At 39.4% G+C, this 22901-nt stretch overlaps 4 protein-coding genes and 1 pseudogene across 5 annotated transcripts in view; 1 reads left to right on the forward strand and 4 right to left on the reverse strand.

Annotated features, from left to right (window-relative positions):
• The window catches only part of LOC137746989 (deoxyhypusine synthase-like), a 903-nt gene extending 719 nt beyond the window's left edge, over positions 1-184 (forward strand). The window contains exon 3 of the mRNA XM_068486992.1: positions 104-184. Coding sequence (XP_068343093.1) covers positions 104-184 — 81 coding nt within the window. The remainder of the gene's footprint in view (positions 1-103) is intronic.
• A 294-nt stretch (positions 185-478) lies between these two features.
• Positions 479-2695, reverse strand: LOC137747326 (probable caffeoyl-CoA O-methyltransferase At4g26220; annotated as a pseudogene).
• A 1387-nt stretch (positions 2696-4082) lies between these two features.
• On the reverse strand, positions 4083-12699 carry LOC137747325 (probable caffeoyl-CoA O-methyltransferase At4g26220). The gene is made up of 6 exons (XM_068487417.1): positions 12543-12699; positions 5287-5390; positions 5120-5199; positions 4798-4942; positions 4601-4735; positions 4083-4506 (listed from the first exon to the last, which is right to left on the reverse strand). The coding sequence occupies exons 2-6, from the start codon at positions 5356-5358 to the stop codon at positions 4216-4218; spliced, it is 723 nt and encodes a 240-aa protein (XP_068343518.1). The 5' UTR covers positions 5359-5390; positions 12543-12699; the 3' UTR covers positions 4083-4215.
• A 919-nt stretch (positions 12700-13618) lies between these two features.
• On the reverse strand, positions 13619-15073 carry LOC137747296 (probable caffeoyl-CoA O-methyltransferase At4g26220). The gene is made up of 5 exons (XM_068487385.1): positions 14852-15073; positions 14681-14760; positions 14310-14454; positions 14104-14235; positions 13619-13909 (listed from the first exon to the last, which is right to left on the reverse strand). The coding sequence occupies exons 1-5, from the start codon at positions 14921-14923 to the stop codon at positions 13619-13621; spliced, it is 720 nt and encodes a 239-aa protein (XP_068343486.1). The 5' UTR covers positions 14924-15073.
• Positions 15074-15282: 209 nt separating this feature from the next.
• LOC137747295 (uncharacterized) lies at positions 15283-21041 on the reverse strand. Of its 2 annotated transcripts, none has more exons than XM_068487383.1 (7): positions 20775-21041; positions 20415-20547; positions 19803-19906; positions 19423-19594; positions 19142-19282; positions 18764-19016; positions 15283-18657 (listed from the first exon to the last, which is right to left on the reverse strand). In XM_068487383.1, exons 1-7 carry the CDS (start codon positions 20804-20806, stop codon positions 15578-15580), a joined length of 3915 nt encoding a protein of 1304 aa, XP_068343484.1. In that variant the 5' UTR covers positions 20807-21041; the 3' UTR covers positions 15283-15577. The 2 variants fall into 2 exon arrangements, with proteins under 2 accessions (XP_068343484.1, XP_068343485.1); XM_068487384.1 differs by having other exon boundaries at positions 15284-18657; positions 18764-19013.
• Positions 21042-22901: the final 1860 nt, after the last annotated feature.

Consider the following 22901-nt stretch of genomic DNA (forward strand, 5'->3'; position numbering starts at 1 on the left):
CTAGCGTTTTCTTTCGTATCCTTTGCATTCTTGAATATGTCATCCTCGTTTCTGTTGTAATATCATTCTGATTATTCTCCACCTTTTTTATTGGTTGAACCAGGTGCATTGCGATGCAACAATTGCTTTCCCTCTGCTGGTTGCTGAAACATTTGCAAAGAACGCTGTCCAGACTACGACTTGACAGTTTTTTATTGCAAAGATTGATTCATAGTATACGGTCTTTACATGATAAAGCCGCTAACATAGGGTTAGGAAGCATTCTGATAGCGCATTTCTTCCCTGTATGTTGGATTAAATTGATTTACTTTATTTCCTTTATCTTGGAGGTTGAGACGCCAAACACTTGGGGAAATTTTGCTTGTTAATGTTGTTCATTTTGTTCAGTTTCGTGTTTGGAACTCCTGTATGAATGCCAAGTCCATTTACTCGGGCGTATGTTTAACTTCGAACCCCGGTTTGCCATTTCATTCGTAACTGCAAAGATGAAGTTGTTTATGCTTCATTAACAACACTTAGATAAAGCAGAGATCACTGTAACAATACATTATTTCATTAGTCAAGGGAGATTGCCAAATCCCCGAGCTTTAGACATGTAAGATTACATCTTTCAAGCAAGAATCAGTAAAGACGACGACAAATTGTGATCCCATCACCCAAAGGAGCATGCGAAATCTGGACACGAGGATCGGCTGCAAGTAACTTGTTAAACTCGATAGTCGCCTCTCTGCCTGGTTTCTTGCGCTCTGGAGTCAACTCATCAGGCATTACAACCGTTCCTCCCCAGAGCGTGTTATCATAGACAACTAAACCACCCACCTTCAACAGCTTCATTAACCTCTCATGGTAGTTCCGGTAGTTGACCTTGTCGGCATCAAAGAAAGCAAAGTCGAAACTGCCTTCATTTTCATGCTGCAAACAAAACCACGAGAAAGCGAAAAAGGTCACAACTATGGTTTTTCTTATTTCAGCTCAAGATTATGGTTTGAAACGTAAAATCCTTACATTTTCTAGTAGCTTATCAAGAACTGGTAGGGCCTGGGATTCAATGAAGTCGATTTTGTGCTCAACACCGGCTTTCTTTATGATTGGACACATCTATGGCTACAATCTGCAGTACAAATTATGAGCTCAACGTGACAGGAAGAGCAGATTCAGATATTAGTAGTGAAGTGACAGACCTTGCCATCGTCGGGAATTGTAAGAGCAGTAAGGAGGAGAGAGTATCCGGTGAAAACACCAACTTCAATCGTTTTCTTTGCATCTACGAGCTTCAACAGCATGGCCATTAACTGACCTGCATCTGGTGCAGTACCCATCCCAGCCCTGAAAACATACTAGCTAATTAAAAACCCTCCTCGAGAGTTTGATCAAGAAATGCTTGACTGTTTTCACTCACTCAACTAAAGTGTATGCCAAGTTCTAGCTTGGCTACAGGAAGCTCAATGAACTTAAAAAGCAGGCAATCTCACAACAAGTTCTCCTAAGATATGAAGGATCATAACCTCGGGTGGCTGGCGGTGGCAGCTCTTAGCTCCTTGAGTGGCTCCGGTTCACGTGGAAAGACACTGGTCTCCAAGATATACTGTCACATTGACACTGTTAAAAAACAAGATTTAACAATTTTAAACAGAAACAGGCAAAGCAAAAGTTGAGGGAACCACGTTCTAACCTCATATAACTCGTCACTCTGCAGCAGTCCCTTCTTCACCAGATTCCCGTCCTTTTTAACGCTGTGCTCCATTTGCAAAGAGAAAGCAACTAGTCCAAGCAATCCTACAAATCCAACAGTTACGGACAGATTAATCGAAACTCGATGGACATGTTTGTAAAATGGCAGAAAGAGCACCACTGCAAAACTAAACTTCAATGGCACCAAAAATCCCAGAGTTTTGAACTTTTCAGTAACAAATTCCCACCTTTTGATCCTTTTAAAAATAAAAGAAAACTAATAAAAAGAGTTTGAAAACGTTGAGTTTTAACGAAAATCACAAAATAAAAAGTAAAGTGAATAACGCTTGACTTTTTAGCATAAAAATGTAATTTTTCGTTAAAATTTTCCGTTAAAGTTCCCCTTAAATAATCAATGAAGGCAGTCTATAAGGATCTTAAAATTCCAACATAAAAGAAATTTCTACGAAGATATAAACTCATCAACTCCTATAAATTTCACACATTGATAAAAGCAATAGTCGGGAAGGGGAATTGAACCCGGGAACTCAAAAGAATGCTTTTAACCAACCGAACTACAAGTCAGTTGACTCGTACCAACTTTGATCAAGCTAAATAACCCACAACCTCATTTGTCAGCTACTCATCAATCTCAAACTTCCCATGATTCCGATTAGATTTCTTAGGCCACAAGTTTTCTGGGTTTTTTTCCCTTCATTTCTTCCTCAATTCTAATACTAGCCAATCTGTTCATAAAAACAATACAGCACAAAACTTTGCAGCCTCAACTTTTTTTTAACAGAGAATTCCAGTGAAGAAGGAAAGAGAAGTACCCGATCCCGATGATTAAAAGTGAAGGCGGAGTCTTCCGTCTTTGGACTCTGAATTTTCAGCAGCGATGGTGAACCGAATCGACACCTCTCTGCCCCTCAACAAATCATCTATAAATAAAATATGCTTTGATGAGTTGGGAATTTCTAGTGGGTACTGAACTTATCTATTTGCTACCCCTTTTAAATTTTTTATTTTGAATGGAAGTTACGATGAAGTTGGCCAAAAGAATCTTCACATTATAATAAGATCAAGGATCAATATTTACATATTTTCAATTCAGCAAATTAATCCGTTTTATATGTTGATGTCCGAAGTTTAGGGATCAATTCATCTAGGCTGATTGAATCCAACAATCCCCATTAACTTATTTTTCTGGCTCACCACATAAAACCAACGGCTCTTATTTCTTTTACACACCAATCAGCAACCCAGATGATTTGATCCCTAAGTTTCGGACACTAAGATCCGGAGCTGATCCAATTCCCAACAACCAAGGCACCAATTGGACCAAAATTCAAAGATCATTGCTCTAATTTTCTCAACTATAAAATGACGAATAACTTCAAAATGAGAGATTTTTCAGTATGCAGAGAATATGGTCCGAATACATCAAGTGTAACAATACTATTAGTTAAAAATTTAACAAAAAAAATCAACCAATTATATTATGACATTATTTATACTGATCGTGTTTCCTACACATTAAAAAATCTCTCTTTCAAAAAGGGTTATGTCTACGAAATAAGGTTCTCCTACAGTCACAGCCACAAAGAGCCAATACAAATCTACAGACACAATCATAAAACAGACAAGTCGAATCACAATAAAACCAAGCACCATCAAAGCAAAGCAAACTCAACAGTAAAAGCTTGCTCATTATTCAATTTTTTCACATATAGTTTGGTCCCAAGTAGCAATAATACAACCTTAATTTACGTATAATTTTCAATTATTTCACATATAGTTTGGTCCCAAGTAGCAATAGTACAAGCCAATTTATGTATAATTTACGTATAATTTGGCATGTATAATTTACGTATAATTTAGCAATAGTACAGGACCTTAATTTACGTATAATTTTCAATTATTTCACATCGATGATTCTCAATCATGACTTCTCTCGATAATTTTCTAAATAGTAATTAAAGATGTAACCCCAGTTATGCAGAAGACTTGTTCATCAAGTATTCTATTTAACTTGATCAGCAAACGCGCCTGCAGATTGTGATCCCATCACCCGTCGGAACATGGGAAATTTCGACACGAGCGTCAGCGGAAACCAATTCGTTAAACTCAATTGCACACTGCCGCCACTCCCTTTTGGCCTCCGGAACCTCCTCTTCCGGCCAAGCAACTGTCCCTCCCCAGAGTGTGTTATCGTACATTACCACCCCGCCAACCTTAATCAGTTTGATTAGCCTTTCGTGGTATAAAAGTACTAATATACCCTAATGACTAAAAACTTCTCGAATTTTTTTTTTTTGTACATCAATATATTTGTTCTCCATTTGTTCTTAACCGTGAAAAAATGTAAGTGAATAATCGTGTTCATTAACAACACTTGGACAAAGCAGAGATCACTCAACAATACATTATTTCATTGAAACTCTTTCGAGTTCTGAAAGCATAAATATCAAATCTCCATTAGTCAAGGGAGATTGCCAAATCCCCGAGCTTTAGACATGTAAGGCTACATCTTTCAAGCAAGAATCAGTAAAGTCGACGACAAATGGTGATCCCATCACCCAAAGAAGCATGCGAAATCTGGACACGAGGATCGGCTGCAAGTAACTTGTTAAGCTCGATTGTCGCCTGTTTGCCTGGTTTCATGAACTCCGGAATCAACTCATCAGGCATTACAACCGTTCCTCCCCAGAGGGTGTTATCATAGACAACTATACCACCCACCTTCAACAGCTTCATTAACATCTCATGGTAGTTCCAATAGTTGACCTTGTCGGCATCAATGAAAGCAAAGTCGAAACTTCCTTCGTTTTCATGCTGCAAACAAAACCACGAGAAAGCAAAAAAATGTCACAACTATGGTTTTTCTTATTTCGGCTCAAGATTATGGTTGGAAACATAAAATACTTGCATTTTCTAGTAGCTTATCAAGAACCGGTAGGGCCTGGGATTCAATGAAGTCGATTTTGTGCTCAACACCGGCTTTCTTTATGATTGGAAGCCCTATTTGCTCATACGTCTCACGATTCACATCTATGGCTACAATCTGCAGTACAACAAATTATGAGCTCAACGTGACAGGAAGAGCAGATTCAGATATTAGTAGACCTTGCCATCGTCGGGAATTGTAAGAGCAGTGAGGAGGAGAGAGTATCTGGTGAAAACGCCAACTTCAATCGTTTTCTTTGCATCTACTAGCTTCAACAGCATGGCCATTAACTGACCTGCATCTGGTGCAGTAGCCATCCCAGCCCTGAAAACAAATTAGCTAATTAAAAACCCTCCTCAACAGTTTGATCAAGAAATGCTCGACAGTTTTCGCTCGCTTAGTTGAAGTGTATGCCAAGTTCTAGCTTGGCTTGGTAGCTTAATGAACTTAAAAAGCAGGCAATCTTATAACAAGTTCTGCTAAGATATGAAGGATCATAACCTCGGGTGGCTGGCGGTGGCAGCTCTAAGCACCTTGAGAGGCTCCGGTTCGTGTGGATACACACTAGTCTCCAAGATATACTGTCACGTTGACATTGCTGAAAAACAACATTCAACAAATTTAATCAGAAACAGGCAAAGCGAAAGTTGAGGGAACGGCGTTGTAACCTGATATAACTCGTCACTCTGCAGCAGTCCCTTCGTCTCTAGATTCCAGACCTTTTTGGCGCTGTGCTCCATTTGCAAAGAGAAAGCAACTAATCCAAGCAATTCTACAAATCCAACAGTTACGGACAGATTAATCGAAACTCGATGGACATGTTGTACATGTTGGTATTCACAAGAGTTTACTAACTCAATACCAAAATATGTGGGTGATAAGTTTACAAACTCTATCACACCTCTCACTTTCACTCTCAATAAAATTGGACAAAGAAATAGAGAAAGGAGGGAAGCAACAAGCTTTGGTAAAACACTTGGACTTTGATATATGAAAGAAGTAGCAAGCTTGGTGATAACAAACACTTTGAAATATTAGAAGAGTTTACAACTCTTAAAGCTTACAAGCTGAAAATGAGAATGGAAATGGGATTTAGATGGGATGATTTAAGCTTAGCAAGATGGCCTATTTATACAAAACAGAAATTGATAAACAATGCAACAACACATGCAATGAATGGGGTGTTTAACTTCTTTACACCCTTTAAAACACATGCAAGAACTTTGGACAGTCTAGCACACATATGCAGCTATCTTTCCAGCTTGCAATCAACACTCTTTCGGCTAATACACAGCAGCACACTGCTGTCTTCCTGCTAGCACATCACATGGCAGCACACTTGCTGTCTTTCATCACCATTTCAGCTAGCACATAGAGGAAACTTTAGTCTTTGTAGTTGCAGCATGTGTGGATACAACCTGTAAAGAAACTAACAGCTAGAAGCAACCTTTTACAGCTTGTTTTTATTTGAATTTCCAACACGCCCCCTCAAATCAAAACGCCTTCATGCCTAGCATTTCACGCAATAACCGGAATGATTCAACTGGTAGTGGTTTAGTGAAGATGTCAGCCACTTGTTCCTTTGTGTGACAATAGACAAGCTCAATTGTCTTTTGCTTCACATGGTCCCTTAGAAAATGGAACCTGGTATCAATGTGCTTGCTCCTTCCATGTTGAACAGGATTCTTTGCAAGTTTGATTGCAGACACGTTATCCACATGAATCATAGTCGATTTCACTTGTGGATGACACACTGACTTCAACAGATTTCTTAACCAAATTGCCTCACACACGGTTGAGGCTACAGCAACATACTCGGCTTCACATGATGACAAAGCAACAATTGATTGCTTCTTTGAAGTCCATGAGAAAGCTGTTGATCCTAGAAAAAACACATAGCCAGTTGTGCTTTTCCTTTCATCTTGGTCACCTCCCCAATCACTATCTGAATAACCAAATAATTTTGCATCTTCACCAAAATTATAAAATAGACCATAGTTTAGAGTACCTCTTATGTACCTCAAAATTCTCTTGGCGGCCAGCCAATGAGACTCCCTTGGTGTTTCCATGTATCGACTCACGAGTCCAACACCATAAACTATATCAGGTCTTGTGATTGTAAGGTACCTTAGGCTTCCAACCAAGCTTTTGTACACGGTTGAGTTTACAAACTCACCTTCTCCTTCCTTGGACAGCTTCAATCCAGTTGCAACTGGAGTGTTGACAATATTGCACTTGTCCATATTGAATTTCTCTAATATATCTCTCATGTACTTTTGTTGAGAGATGTAGATACCGTCACTTCCTTGCTTCACTTCTATGCCAAGAAAGTATGACATTAATCCATTGTCAGTCATCTCGAATTCACTGAACATGGATTGCTTGAACTCACAGAACATTGCTTCATTGTTTCCTATAAACAACAAGTCATCTACATAAAGACAAATAATTAAGAACTCCCCTTTTGCACCATTCTTCATGTAAACTGAATGCTCGTATGGACATTTCTGAAATCCATTTTGGTGAAGGTAGTTATCAATCCTTGAGTTCCAAGCTCGTGGTGCTTGCTTGAGGCCATACAAAGCCTTCTTCAAACGATACACCTTTTCTTCTTCTCCTTGTACTTGGAAGCCTTCCGGTTGTTCCACGTACACTTCTTCCTCAAGAACTCCATTAAGGAAGGCTGACTTGACATCTAATTGATAAATTTTCCATTTATGCTGAGCGGCAAGAGAGATTAGTAATCTTACCGTGTCAAGTCTTGCAACTGGAGCATAGACTTCATCATAGTCCACTCCATACTTCTGTTTGTAGCCCTTTGCTACAAGCCTTGATTTGTACCGATCTACACTCTCATCTGCAGTGCGTTTGATCTTGTACACCCACTTAACACCAATAGCCTTCTGATTTGGTGGAAGCTTTGTCAACTCCCAAGTGTCATTCTTCTCGATGGCATGGATCTCTTCTTCCATGGCTTTCTTCCAACAATTTTCTTCCACAGCTTGATTGAATGAGAGAGGCTCATGGTCTGCATAGAAGCAGAAAAAATTGGTTTCTTCTTCTTCTTGTCCATAAATCTCTGTGAGACTCCTTCACCTCACTGGAGTTGAGGAGCTGCTTTCCTCACTAGATGTAGGACCGCTCCTTGCAATTCTGTGCACTGGAGTTGTTGTGATTGTTTGAGCAGGCTGTTGCTCAATAGGTGGTACAACTTCTGGTTCTTCAAAATCAGTGGAGACGATCTTCTCTTTACTGACTTCTTTGTTGTTCCACTTCCATGTCTCTTCCTCACTGAAGATGACATCTCTACTAACCACTAGTTTGCCAGTTAGTGGGTTATAGAGCTTGTATGCCTTGGACTCTTCACTATAGCCCACAAACACACACTTCTCACCTCTATCATCAAGTTTCCTCCTCTTGGCTTCTGGAACTTGAGCATATGCAACACACCCAAAAATTCTTAGGTGTGTAACATTCGGCTTGTATCCACTCCAAGCCTCTTGTGGTGTCATCCTCTTGACACTCTTTGTTGGACATCGATTCAACGAATAAATCGAACAAGCTACAGCTTCTGCCCATAACTCTTTTGGCAAATTCTTCTCCTTAAGCATGGACCTTGTCATGTCAAGGATGGTTCGATTCTTTCTTTCGGCTATCCCATTTTGCTGTGGGGTATAGGCAGCAGTAAGTTGATGCCTAATTCCTTGCTCCTTGCAGTATGCTTGGAAAGCATTGACTGCCATTGAGGAATCCAAGGATTTGGAGGTGATGAGCGCAGAGGAGCTACTAGGATCCCTCCTAGTTCACGAGCAACGCATTCAGAAGAATGCAAACCCCACAACGCTAGAGCAAGCTTTGGAGTCAAAGTTGAATATTGACAAACCAAATGGAGGTCGTGGGCAGTGGAACTCACGTCGTGGGAGTTCATCTAACCGTAGCCGAGGACGAGCTCGAGGAAGAGGTCGAGGCTATGCACAAAATCGAGGACAGTCTCAAGAACGGAGATCTACTCGAGGAAAGGCGCATATCCAATGTCACAATTGCAAGCAATATGGACATTATGCCAATGAATGTTCACATAAAAATGGTGAGCATGTCAACATGGCAGAATCAGGTGGAAATACTGATGAAGAACTTACAGTCTTGCTAGCACACCATGATTCCAGTAGCCAACAAGATGTTTGGTATTTGGACTCTGGTGCAAGCAATCACATGTGTGGAAAGAAGGAGTTTTTTGCCGAACTAAAAGATGGGGCCTATAGATCTGTAAGTCTTGGTGACTCCTCAAAGTTGCCAGTTGAAGGCAAAGGGAAGATCAAGATCATCCAGAAGGATGGTAAAGAAGAATACATCTTCGATACCTACTACATACCAGGTATGAAGAGCAACATTCTAAGCATTGGTCAACTGCTCCAGAAATGGTACATTATACATATGGAGAATATGTTTCTCACTCTTAGAAATGCAAGGAGAAAACTTATTGCACGTGTTCAAATGTCAAAGAACCGAATGTTCCCGTTGAAGTTGAACACAAAGATTGGGAGTTGCAACATCGGTGTGATGGAAGATGAGTCATGGAAATGGCATCTTCGATTTGGCCATCTTCATTTCAATGGCCTAAAGTTGTTGTCAAGTGGAGGAATGGTTCGTGGTTTACCCCAGATTGAAGCCACACGCCAAGTATGTGAAGGTTGTGTGCTTGGCAAGCAAGCACGACTATCGTTCCCTGTTAGTGATACATGGAGAGCAAAGACACCACTGCAGTTGGTGCACACAGATATATGTGGTCCATTGGATCTCATGTCTTATGGAGGTAATAGGTATTTTATTACCTTCATTGATGATTTCAGTAGAAAGACTTGGGTCTATTTTCTCAAGGAGAAGTCAGCTGCCCTAAAAATTTTCAAGGAGTTCAAGGCACTCACAGAGGCTGAAAGTAACCACAAGCTTGTGGCTGTGAGATCAGATAGAGGTGGAGAGTACACGTCCAATGCTTTCCAAGCATACTGCAAGGAGCAAGGAATTAGGCATCAACTTACTGCTGCCTATACCCCACAGCAAAATGGGATAGCCGAAAGAAAGAATCGAACCATCCTTGACATGACAAGGTCCATGCTTAAGGAGAAGAATTTGCCAAAAGAGTTATGGGCAGAAGGTGTAGCTTGTTCGATTTATTTGTTGAATCAATGTCCAACAAAAAGTGTCAAGAGGATGACACCACAAGAGGCTTGGAGTGGATACAAGCCGAATGTTACACACCTAAGAATTTTTGGGTGTGTTGCATATGCTCAAGTTCCAGAAGCCAAGAGGAGGAAACTTGATGATAGAGGTGAGAAGTGTGTGTTTGTGGGCTATAGTGAAGAGTCCAAGGCATACAAGCTCTACAACCCACTAACTGGCAAACTAGTGGTTAGTAGAGATGTCATCTTCAGTGAGGAAGAGACATGGAAGTGGAACAACAAAGAAGTCAGTAAAGAGAATATCGTCTCCACTGATTTTGAAGAACCAGAAGTTGTACCACCTATTGAACAACAGCCTGCTCAAACAATCACAACAACTCCAGTGCACAGAATTGCAAGGAGCGGTCCTACATCTAGTGAGGAAAGCAGCTCCTCAACTCCAGTGAGGTTAAGGAGTCTCACAGAGATTTATGGACAAGAAGAAGAAGAAACCAATTTTTTCTGCTTCTATGCAGACCATTAGCCTCTCTCATTCAATGAAGCTGTGGAAGAAAATTGTTGGAAGAAAGCCATGGAAGAAAAGATCCATGCCATCGAGAAGAATGACACTTGGGAGTTGACAAAGCTTCCACCAAATCAGAAGGCTATTGGTGTTAAGTGGGTGTACAAGATCAAACGCACTGCAGATGAGAGTGTAGATCGGTACAAATCAAGGCTTGTAGCAAAGGGCTACAAACAGAAGTATGGAGTGGACTATGATGAAGTCTATGCTCCAGTTGCAAGACTTGACACGGTAAGATTACTAATCTCTCTTGCAGCTCAGCATAAATGGAAAATTTATCAATTAGATGTCAAGTCAGCCTTCCTTAATGGAGTTCTTGAGGAAGAAGTGTACGTGGAACAACCGGAAGGCTTCCAAGTACAAGGAGAAGAAGAAAAGGTGTATCGTTTGAAGAAGGCTTTGTATGGCCTCAAGCAAGCACCACGAGCTTGGAACTCAAGGATTGATAACTACCTTCACCAAAATGGATTTCAGAAATGTCCATACGAGCATTCAATTTACATGAAGAATGGTGCAAAAGGGGAGTTCTTAATTATTTGTCTCTATGTAGATGACTTGTTGTTTACAGGAAACAATGAAGCAATGTTCTGTGAGTTCAAGCAATCCATGTTCAGTGAATTCGAGATGACTGACAATGGATTAATGTCATACTTTCTTGGCATAGAAGTGAAGCAAGGAAGTGACGGTATCTACATCTCTCAACAAAAGTACATGAGAGATATATTGGAGAAATTCAATATGGACAAGTGCAATATTGTCAACACTCCAGTTGCAACTGGATTGAAGCTGTCCAAGGAAGGAGAAGGTGAGTTTGTAAACTCAACCGTGTACAAAAGCTTGGTTGGAAGCCTAAGGTACCTTACAATCACAAGACCTGATATAGTTTATGGTGTTGGACTCGTGAGTCGATACATGGAAACACCAAGGGAGTCTCATTGGCTGGCCGCCAAGAGAATTTTGAGGTACATAAGAGGTACTCTAAACTATGGTCTATTTTATAATTTTGGTGAAGATGCAAAATTATTTGGTTATTCAGATAGTGATTGGGGAGGTGACCAAGATGAAAGGAAAAGCACAACTGGCTATGTGTTTTTTCTAGGATCAACAGCTTTCTCATGGACTTCAAAGAAGCAATCAATTGTTGTTTTGTCATCATGTGAAGCCGAGTATGTTGCTGTAGCCTCAACCGTGTGTGAGGCAATTTGGTTAAGAAATCTGTTGAAGTCAGTGTGTCATCCACAAGTGAAATTGACTGTGATTCATGTGGATACCGTGTCTGCAATCAAACTTGCAAAGAATCCTGTTCAACATGGAAGGAGCAAGCACATTGATACCGGGTTCCATTTTCTAAGGGACCATGTGAAGCAAAAGACAATTGAGCTTGTCTATTGTCACACAAAGGAACAAGTGGCTGACATCTTCACTAAACCACTACCAGTTGAATCATTCCGGTTATTGCGTGAAATGTTAGGCATGAAGGCGTTTTGATTTGAGGGGGCGTGTTGGAAATTCAAATAAAAACAAGCTGTAAAAGGTTGCTTCTAGCTGTTAGTTTCTTTACAGGTTGTATCCACACATGCTGCAACTACAAAGACTAAAGTTTCCTCCATGTGCTAGCTGAAATGGTGATGAAAGACAGCAAGTGTGCTGCCATGTGATGTGCTAGCAGGAAGACAGCAGTGTGCTGCTGTGTATTAGCCGAAAGAGTGTTGATTGCAAGCTGGAAAGATAGCTGCATATGTGTGCTAGACTGTCCAAAGTTCTTGCATGTGTTTTAAAGAGTGTAAAGAAGTTAAACACCCCATTCATTGCATGTGTTGTTGCATTGTTTATCAATTTCTGTTTTGTATAAATAGGCCATCTTGCTAAGCTTAAATCATCTCATCCAAATCCCATTTCCATTCTCATTTTCAGCTTGTAAGCTTTAAGAGTTGTAAACTCTTCTAATATTTCAAAGTGTTTGTTATCACCAAGCTTGCTACTTCTTTCATATATCAAAGTCCAAGTGTTTTACCAAAGCTTGTTGCTTCCCTCCTTTCTCTATTTCTTTGTCCAATTTTATTGAGAGTGAAAGTGAGAGGTGTGATAGAGTTTGTAAACTTATCACCCACATATTTTGGTATTGAGTTAGTAAACTTTTGTGAATACCAACAAGAATACCAGTGAAGAAAGAGAGAATTACCCGATGATCAAAGGTGAAGGCCGAGTCTTCCGTCTTTGGACTTTGAATTTGCAGCAGCGATGGTGAACGAATCAACACCTCTCCAAAGAAATATGTTTTTGATGAGTTGGGGATTTCTCCCGAGGCACCGGACCCACCCACCAACCACCGCTGACATATATTCCACCAACCGCTGTTGAGGAAAGTTGTACTGCCTGTCATTGGCATGAGGTTTTGGAAATGTACATTTCGGCAAGGCTGTGACAAATGAAAGTTGAGATGAACACGCTACTAGCTCGACATTAATTATTTGCTGAAGGACGAATTTTGTATCAGTAATATTGATACTCGTATGTGTAAAGCTTTGATGCATATTTTTCATTAAAATATTATGCGGCAATAACGTGAAACTACATATAAATAATTTGTCTTTAAAAAGAGAAAAACGAAAAGATTAACTGCGGAATTTGAAACAATAGACATAAAATAAGGACCACGCACTTGTTCTACATTGAGTTTCAGTCTAAAACAATTTAGCTAACATTTCAAATGGCTTTGAGTGTGTATATATATATATATATATTTTTTTTTGTCCTTATAAAGGTGAAACTGCACTGATTTTTTTAATTATAAAAAATTGGTTTCGTCACGTCAATCTACCATTTTCAGGGGTCGAGAAGACTTACTGAGGTATTTCAACCTCCTTAACAATCATCGTGTGAATCATAAGCACTAAAAATCCAATTATAAAATGGTCAATACAACTTCAGAAGAAAAACATACATCTACGACCCACAACCACAAAGGGCCAATACAAATATACTGAAACAAACATAAAATATACAAGTAAAATCACAAAATAAACCAAGCACCACCAAAAGCAAAGCAAATTTTAGGCTTTGCTTTTTTTATTTCACATGTAGTTTGGTCCGAAGTAGCAACAATACAACCTTATTATATATATATTTTTACGTATTGTTATTACTTCTATCGACCTTCAGATTAACATAATACTAAATATTTGACAATATAATTTTGTAAATATGGAACCCTAGTTATGCATAATACTTGCTTATCAAGTATTTTGTTCTACTAGATCAACAAACGCGCCTGCAGATTGTGATCCCGTCGCCCAACGGAACCTGGGAAATTTCGACGCGAGCGTCAGCGGAAACCAATTCGTTAAACTCAATTGCACACCGCCGCCACTCCCTTTTGGTCTCCGGAACATCCTCTTCCGGCCAAGCAACTGTTCCTCCCCAGAGTGTGTTATCATACATTACCATCCCGCCAACCTTAATCAGTTTGATTAGCCTTTCGTGGTAGTTCCAGTAGTTGTTCTTGTCCGCGTCAACGAAAGCAAAGTCGAAACTCCCTTCCTTCTCTGGCTGCAGAAAAAACATGCATGAAGCAGTACCAATCTTCAAGTACAAGAAACTGAAAAGATAGTTAAAAACAAAGTTCAAGGAAGTGAATTCCGCACGTCTTTTCTCCTCCTGCACACTCTTGTTATACAGAAGGAGAAAATGGGTGTGCGGTTATCACTTTCCGAAGTCTTAGAGTACTGAGTTTCTCGGCTTACGTCTTCTAAGAGTTTATCAAGAATTGGCATAGCTGGGGACTCAATGAAGTCGATTTTGCTTTCGACGCCAGCTTTTTTGATACTTGGCAACCCCATTTCGTATGCTTTTCGGTCGATGTCTATGGCCGTAATCTGCAAGGCATAATGTTTGCGGTAGGTAAACATACATCAGCTGAATTGGGGAGAGGTATGCACCAAGTACCAACCTTGCCATCATCAGGAATTGTGAGAGCCGTGAGGAGAAGAGAGTAGCCGGTAAAAACTCCGATTTCAATTGCCGTCTTTGGATTCACCAGCTTCAAGAGAAGGGCCATGAACTGACCGGAATCCGGTGAAGTGCTCATGAAAGCCCTGCACAGTAAAACTGTTAAATCCTAGATTGATCCGAGTGAAGCACAAAATGGTTCCACACAAGACAGCTACAACAACAACAACCAAGCCTTTCTCACTAAGTGGAGTGGGCTGTATGAATTCTAAAGCGTCATTGCTCTCGGTTTTGCGCCAATATTTTTTAATTTCACAGCTTTACTGCGCCTACATTTTGGTGTAATAGTTGGAAATTAATCTGAAGACTTACATGGGGTGGTTTGAAGCAGCAATCCTCAGTTCCTTGAGAGCATTTGGTTCTCTTGGGTACACACTAGTTTTCAATATATACTGCCACATGATTTAAACTCCAAGTTTAATTGTTAATTTTATGATTAGTAGACAAGTAATCTCGAATTAAGAAAACTACATATGGAGTTACCTCTTGTAACTTCTGGCTCTGCAATACAGTCGGATTACCGGCCGTAATCGCCTGCTTTCGGGTTTTCTCCATTGCTCTCCTGAAAATCCTCCTACAGAAAGAAGCAATTTTGAGCTTGTAACATTTTTTTTTTTTTCCTTTTTATAAACTTTTGTGCGTGGGTTTTGGCTCACAAGCTTTGTGTTTATTTTGTTAGGTAAAGCAGTTCTCACCCAGCTTCTTCGGTTGGGACCTCACACACTTTACTGTCATCCTAGGAACATGCCATTGGAAACCGAACTGCTAGGGAAATGCGCTCGCCTCTTTGCACCCGAATTGTATTCCCGCCTCAAATTAGAGTAGTTTAGAATTCCACAACGGTTTGTCAGAAAAATAATCAAACAGCTTACAACTCGTAGATATCATCAGTATATTAGATCCAACTCAAACAACTTTCAACTCGTAGATATCATCAGTATATTAGATCCAACTCTCGTTGGCCATTTACAACGAAAATTAACAAAGTCGGGGAAAAAGCTATACGTATTTATTACAGAACTCTCTTAACAAATGTAATCTCATCATATTTGCAATGGCTGGAAAATATAAGACTCAATTTCGACGCGAAGTAACGATACAGCTATCAACGCTTTATTTGACAATCATAAAAAATTCAAGCATATCAAAGAATAACAAAACCTGATGTGATCACATATCCTATATATATGCATGTGGTAAGAACTATGTTTACTGTCGATTCTTCCTAAGAGCCATAAACTTGGCGATTATGTCATCAGCGTCTGGAAGCTTCGGGTGGACATGAGAAGCTTTCTCCTTTGATGAACTCTCTGTAGAACCTGAGGACTTAGATGTTTCAATCTTTTGAGAAATTTCGGATGCCCTTGCTAATGGCTTTGAAGTGTCTACATGTGAGGCGGACCTCCTGGATTCCAGAACTGGTTTAGGCGCTGCTTGTTCTACTGCTTTTTGCCGCTCCTGTCTTCCTGGGCGCTCTAAACTCTTGGTCTGGGACGAGGGATTTGGTGGAGTCTCGGTGGCATATGAAGTCCTTGAAGAGGAGTTTCCAAATGACTTAGAAGTCTTTACATCTTCCGGTGAAGACCTCTTGGATTCTCGAATTGGTTTAGGAGCTGCTTGTTCTGCCGGTCTATGCCACTCCTGACTTCCTGGGCGCTCTGCACTTCTGGTCTGGGACAAGGGCTTTGATAGACTTTCAGTGGCATATGAACCCCTTGACGAGGGGTTTCCATGTGACTTTGAAGTCTCCACAAGTGAGGATCTCTTGGACTCTGGCATTGGCTTAGGAACAACTTGTTCTACTGGTTTATGCCACTCTTGACTTCCTGGGCGTTCTGAGCTCTTGGTCTGGGACAACGGCTTTGGTAAAGTTTCATTGGAATTAGAACTCCTCAAAGAGGAGTTTCTGTTTGAATTTGAAGTCTCTACAGGCGAGACCCTCTTGGATTCTCGTACTGGTCCAGGAGCCGCTTGTTCTGCTGGTCTATTCCACTCCTGATCTGAGCTCTTGGTCTGGGACGAGGGCTTTAGTTGAATTTCAGTGGCATAGGAACTCTTTGAAGAGGGTTTTCCATAGTCTGAAGTCCCTGACACGTCAGACACAACTGTTGTCTTTGAGCTAGAACTTCTAACAGAATTTGAAGATGGCTGTGTTCTTCTAGACAGTCTAGCACTCGGACGAGCATTGCTAGTGGAAATCTTTGTGAGAAGATCTTCCTCCCGCTCACTATCCTCTGAATCAAAGAATGAAAACGTTGATTTGGAGCTTGCCTTTACTTCAGGTCCCAATTTTTTATTGACCGAGTCTTGGCTATTTCTAACAGTTCTATGTGACACTTCATCCTCTGAAGAATCATCATCAGAAGCCACATATGAGAGGGTTCTTGCACTCCGTTCCTGAATCAGTTTTATCGAGTCTTGTCTACTTCTAACAGTTCTATGGGACAATTCATCCTCTGAAGAATCATCATCAGAAGCCACATATGAGACGGGGGTTCGTGTGCTCCGTTCCTTGATCAGTCTTTTGCTCCCTTGCTCCCTTTCAGAGACAACAGAAGTCCTGACCGACGGAAAGAAGGAAGGTTGCTCAACCTTGGTATCTCCAGTATCTTGTTTGACAGACAAAGAGTTTCCTGATAGTTTCTTTGTATACGGCGGATGCCTTAAACCCTTATTTCGCAGCCCACCTGTCAACATCCCTAAGCTCAGCTCATTGTCAGTGTCTTCTACACAACTACATCCCTCTGAAATCTCACTATCCTTCATAGTTTGACGCAAATTTGATGCTTGAACATCGTCCCTGGCATTTGAATCTAATCCAGATTTCCAAGGCGTTACAGGTGGCTGACCAGTCGGCAATTCATCAAAATCATAGTTTCCCTCCTGGACCGTTCTATTTTCGACTCTTTGGCTTCTCTCAGGAGGCACTTCAGCAGATTCCAAATTACGAAAAGAAGGCAGTAACCCTGGCTTTCTGTTAGAACCCACATTTATCTCCTCCGAGGATGAAGATCCTAATGACCTATGACTTGCACTTTGGCTCTGCATAGGAGAAATTTTAGAAGCTGTGCTCTGGGCAAGCTTGTCTAACTCCTCTTCACTGTCTGAACTTGGGCCATCTGAAGCATCGAAAGCAACAGGCAACAAATCAGTTGGTTGTGGAGAGTCCATGGAACCTGCCAAATTTTCTGAAAAAACAGGAGGCAAGTGCTTCACCGATGAAGAACTTAATTGTGAACTGTACTTAAATTGTACTTCATCCGTCTGTTGTCTAGAGCTCCAAGGATCTAAATCTGCTGAAGGAGAGAATGAATTTCTATCAGGCGAAGGAAAAAACAAACTAGATTCTTGCCCCTTGTTGTCCTCCACCTCAAATTTACATTTATCATCGTCCGAACCAGAGTCATCAAAAACCAAAGCTGCATTTCCATAAGAATTTGTTTCCTTTGTGCTTTGGAAGATGTTAATATCGTTAACAAAAGACTCCTCAACAGAGCCATTTGAAACATTTTCATGGTCATTACTAAAATTTCTTGAATGAGAATGAGAGGAGGACCTCATAGATTGTTCTCCAGTCCTCATATCTTCCAAGTTCCCTCTTAAAACATCTTCTTGATCTTCACTACCAAAGCTTGAATTAGATCGGGAGGAAGGCCTACTAGATTTTTCTTCAGATCTCATACCGCCAAAATAAGACACGTTATCAGGTGTGTTCCCAGTTTGCATCTCACTCCCATGCGTCACATCAGTGTTGCTTGACTGTCTCTTCATACTCACTTCTCCCATAGAATTAGACTGGGAGGACGGCCTATTAGATTTCTCTTCAGATCTCACATTGCCAAAATGCGAAATATTATCTGGTTTCACTCCACTTTGCATTTCACTTGCATGCACATTAGTGTTGCTAGACTGTCCCTTTGTACGCACTTCATCTGTGAAATCACGTTTCTCGGGCTCAGATGACTTATTTTGAGAATCTCGGTCTGCCATTTGGTGAGGATATCGATCTTGCATTTGGTGACTACTCGCAGAAGGAGCATTTGTGGAAGTTCGACTAGAAGCTAAGGAAGCTGACTGGCTAAACTTATCCCGTGATTCTGAAGAATGTTTTCTTGAAAGTTCAGCCGCTGCTCTGGCAGCCATACTTGCCATTTCTGCTGATTCAGCAGCTGCCTGTGCTGCAGAAGCAGCATCCTTAAAATGCATGTTCCAGCTCTGCCTACCCGGTGAAGAAGAGCTTCCATCCTCAGGAGACAAATGCCTATTTTCCATCTCATCATTTTGATTTCCTGTGTGGGAATGTCAAATTAAGAATGAGACGGAGAAGAAAATAAAAATACCACTTGTAAATAATAAACTTATTAAATCACCATCTTCCAATGACTATTAACGTACCTGAAGATCTCACTTCTGAATGAAATGAGCCAGATCTGGTTGCTTTGTTGGAAGAAACATTTGAAGAAGGAGAATCCTGAAAGTGAGGTGAAGATCTTGCATTCTGCTCGTTAAAGTTCGAGGGTGGATCATAATTCCTATAATTTTGAGGTGGAACCTGAGCATTAGAAGGTGCCTTGACATCATGATTAGGTGGAGATGGGCCAAGATAAGGTTCCGCAGGAATTCTACCAAAAGTATTTGGCCCATTCTGCTAAAATGTCAAAAAGTATATCAATAAACGGACGTGTCTTAAACAATGAAATGTAGTTCTAGTTCTATGTTATCTATGAATTATCAAGCAATGAATGAACCAGGCTAGAGGGGAATAAATCTTACCAGCAGGTCCTCTGGAGGCTTGAACTCTTTCTCTTCAAGTGATTCAGGATCCCATTTGACGTTATGTTCCTCTGCTATTGCAGCCAAGATTTTCATCTTTGCAGGGCCATCGGGTGATTTGGCAGATAACTTCTCCACTAACTGACACGATAACATATTAAAAAATGATCAATAAAACTAATCTACTGAGTGTTGACTTTTGACAAAGTCTCAACCATCTGCAATTGGCCCAGTTTTAGTTTCCATATAAAATTATCCAGGAAATTGCACAAGGTACATACCATGCGACTTACGCCACAATCTGGGCGCAATTCAACAGCGTTAGAGATAAACTCCTTTCCATATTTAGCTGTGAAATGCTTGCGAACATCCATGAGTTCTGGTATGTCTGCACATCTTGGAGATGCAAATACTACACTTGTAATTGCTTCCTTCAGATCAATGGGGCAATTTCTGTAAAAATATAAAACAAATCCTTAGTTGCAAAAACAGTAATATATGAATAAGCCATGAACCTATCATAAAATACACAATGTTAAAGGAAGCACTGACAAAGTACCATGTAACTGATGCATAACAAAATACTGCTAAATTTAAACATAAAAGCATATGAATGAATAAAAGATGCCAAAACGATTCAAGATTTAATGGATTTACATACTTTTGTGACTCAATCATAGGCAAGCGTGCAGCAATAAGCTCGCAATATATCTCGATAAGTTCGAATGCTGCCTTTGTCTTCTCTTCTCTGACCACATGTTCAACCTGAGATACAGGATTCGCGTAAAAGTCAGCAAAAAAATGTATATTACCACACAGGAAACTCCAAAAAGTAGAGGCTGCTACTATAATCAGACATCAAATACAAACAGCCAGGGCAAGAAGTTCTGTTTTCCAATTCATTTCTTGGCCTTTCACGAGTGCACCGCCACACTTTAAATTGGCAAAACTGGGTTGCCTTGCCCGTTAAAACCATTTCAACCAACATAATTGAAAAACAAAACATATCAAGACCTTCCCAAAATGCAATATTCATAGAACAGGTCCTCCAAATTAAACAAACTAGTGAATAATGCAAAATCTAGTCGCTCTAGACTCGAAATCTATTCGCCATTAGAACAGTTATTGTCAAGGCCAATAGGACCAAATCCATCAAGAAGCATACTCTACCATACAAGACCAAAACATTGAATTTAAAATCTGAAGCAAAGAAAAACCAAAAAAAACAGAACTTCAATTGTAAATAGATATGAAATGATGATCAAAGACAAACCCGAATTCTCGCAGTCCGGTCCTGGCCAGTCTCAAGCAACTGGGCCAATTCCCTCCTCATCTGCTTCACCTGTGCATCCTTCTTGTTCTTCAATAGCTTTATCCGCGAAACCGCAAGCTTCAATGCCGTTTTGCTGCACCAGAAACCCGCCAAAATCCATCAACACAACAGTAAAATTTCAATAATTACACAATTTTCGATGACAAAGACTCAAAACGCTACAGTAAGTCAACCCGCGCAAAATCATCGCACAGTTACACAATTATGTTCTAATTTTCCTCTCTCCACTCCAAAGATTCTCGGAAACCAAACAGGTCGTTAAAAATCATCCAAAAAACAAAAAGAGAAAAAAAAAATTACCACTTGGCAGGCTTGAAGCTCCTGTGAAGCATGGTGGATTCAAGATTTGAGAACCTTCAAAACCGAAAGCTCTGAACTCGCAAAATTTATACGATTCTTTCTCGGAGCGTAAGAAATCGAGATGGCGTTTTGATTCGGGCGAAGCGTGTGAGGATAATATTATTACAAATTGGAAATCTCAAAATTGGGATTAGGAAAAAGGAAAGAGACGTGGATTTCTTAGAGAGGAAGGGACGTGGAAAATTGGAGATTGAAATTTCGCGGAAGTTTAATTTTTCCATGGGAAAGCTATGACTTGGTCGGAACCTTCCACTAAATCTCGCCATCAATCCTTTCAAATTTAATCAGATGGTTGAAATTATTACAATTTTTTAAGTAAATTTATAATTTTAACCGTTTCATCAAATTTTACAAACTCAAATTCCTTAATGAGAAGAATTATGTGGAAGATCCTTTCAAGTCTTGTCCTTGATCACACGGAAAATATAAAATGTGATTGAGTTTGTGTGTGATGGGGTGCAGCATAAGGACAGTGAGGCCGTCTTTGGCTTTGACTAACTTACCCTTTTGTGTTTTTTTTTTTTCTTTCAGTGTGAATAAAATAATTAAAGTCTTTGTCTTAATCTTTTTATTTTTTGGTAATAAACTCTATTTGTCTTTATTTTTTTGTTCTAATCGATTGCCTTTTCTTTTTGTTTTTTCCTTTTTGTAAATTCCTTTTTCTTTCTTTCGAGGGTAACATTGTATTGAGCTCAATGTAGAGTTAAAAGGATGTGGACACAAGTGTAATTATGGATAAAAGTATCAGTGATGCAAATAATATAGTGACTGATATTATTTATGATATCGTGACAGCTAATCTTTCTGGTTAATAGATACGAGGATTAGATTTTGGGTTTTTTAATTAGCATTTTACATATTATTAAATACACCTCACATAAATATGTATTATTAAATCACTCATGTATTTTAACATGAAATGATTATTTAGCCCCCTAAAATTTAAAAGAAATTGAATACACAAATTATTTACTAATATGAACCTTAACTCTAAATTGGTTGTCTAAATCCGAACCCTAAAATCCTAAAACCCATAATTGACAAAAACCTCCAAATTGACAGAAACCTAAACCCTAAAAATAAAAAAAATGTTATGGATTCGTAACCAGACGTACTTCATTATGAATTTTATAAGAACTACAACATTTTTTTTGTTATCAAAACCTATAACAACTCCAAAACAAATTTTCGATTTCTCAAAAAAAAAAAATCAATTATAATTTAAACAAATTTTTCTCTAAGTGGTAAGCTTGACAGTTGGCACTACTTTCTTTTAAGTTTTATACAGTAAAAAGAATTGAACCCATTATAATTTTGAAAAAAAAAATAAAAATTCACCCATGTCCGATCATTCTTTTTTGGGTCAAAATTTTGTGAGATTGATTCTAGAGGAGTAACAAAGAAGGATACAAATTTTGGATTTTTGCTCTACCTGTAAAATAAACCAACAATCAAATGTCATATAGTCAACCTCATAATTAGCATTTACATGTTTAGTAAGAGTTTTGAAATTTGGAGGTGTGGTGAGAATGTTGAATGTATGTGAAGAATGTGGGGTGTGAGTGAGGGTAATATAAGAAAGTATGTAGGGTGTAGTAAGATAAATTTTGATTGAAAAGTAGATATGAGGTATATTCAACAATATGTAGGATGTTAATAAAACTAACCCTTAAAAGATTTTTCAACTTCACAAGTATCATTATCTTAAAAAAATATTATCAATCATCAATCAATATATATTCGCGTATCGACGAATATTTTAATCCTTGAGTGCATTACAAGTAAACAAATATTGTAAACGATGCATATAGTTTTGATTTGAGGAGGCACTTAAAGTTGGAAGTGGAAGAATGTGACATATGCTAACGCTAAAAAGGAATCATGGAATCCATGTGGATGGACAAATCGCTCCAATTATTATAAGCACTCCCTATTACTGTCTTCGAGAGATTTTTCAGGGCATCGGACACACGATCCGGTACATAAAATGTTATAATACAATTTGTTAAAAACTTTTTTAAAAAAAATTAACTAATTGTATCATGACACTTGACGTACTGACCATAT

Source organism: Pyrus communis, chromosome 10 (genome assembly GCF_963583255.1).
Source record: "Pyrus communis chromosome 10, drPyrComm1.1, whole genome shotgun sequence".
Classification (NCBI taxonomy): domain Eukaryota; kingdom Viridiplantae; phylum Streptophyta; class Magnoliopsida; order Rosales; family Rosaceae; genus Pyrus; species Pyrus communis.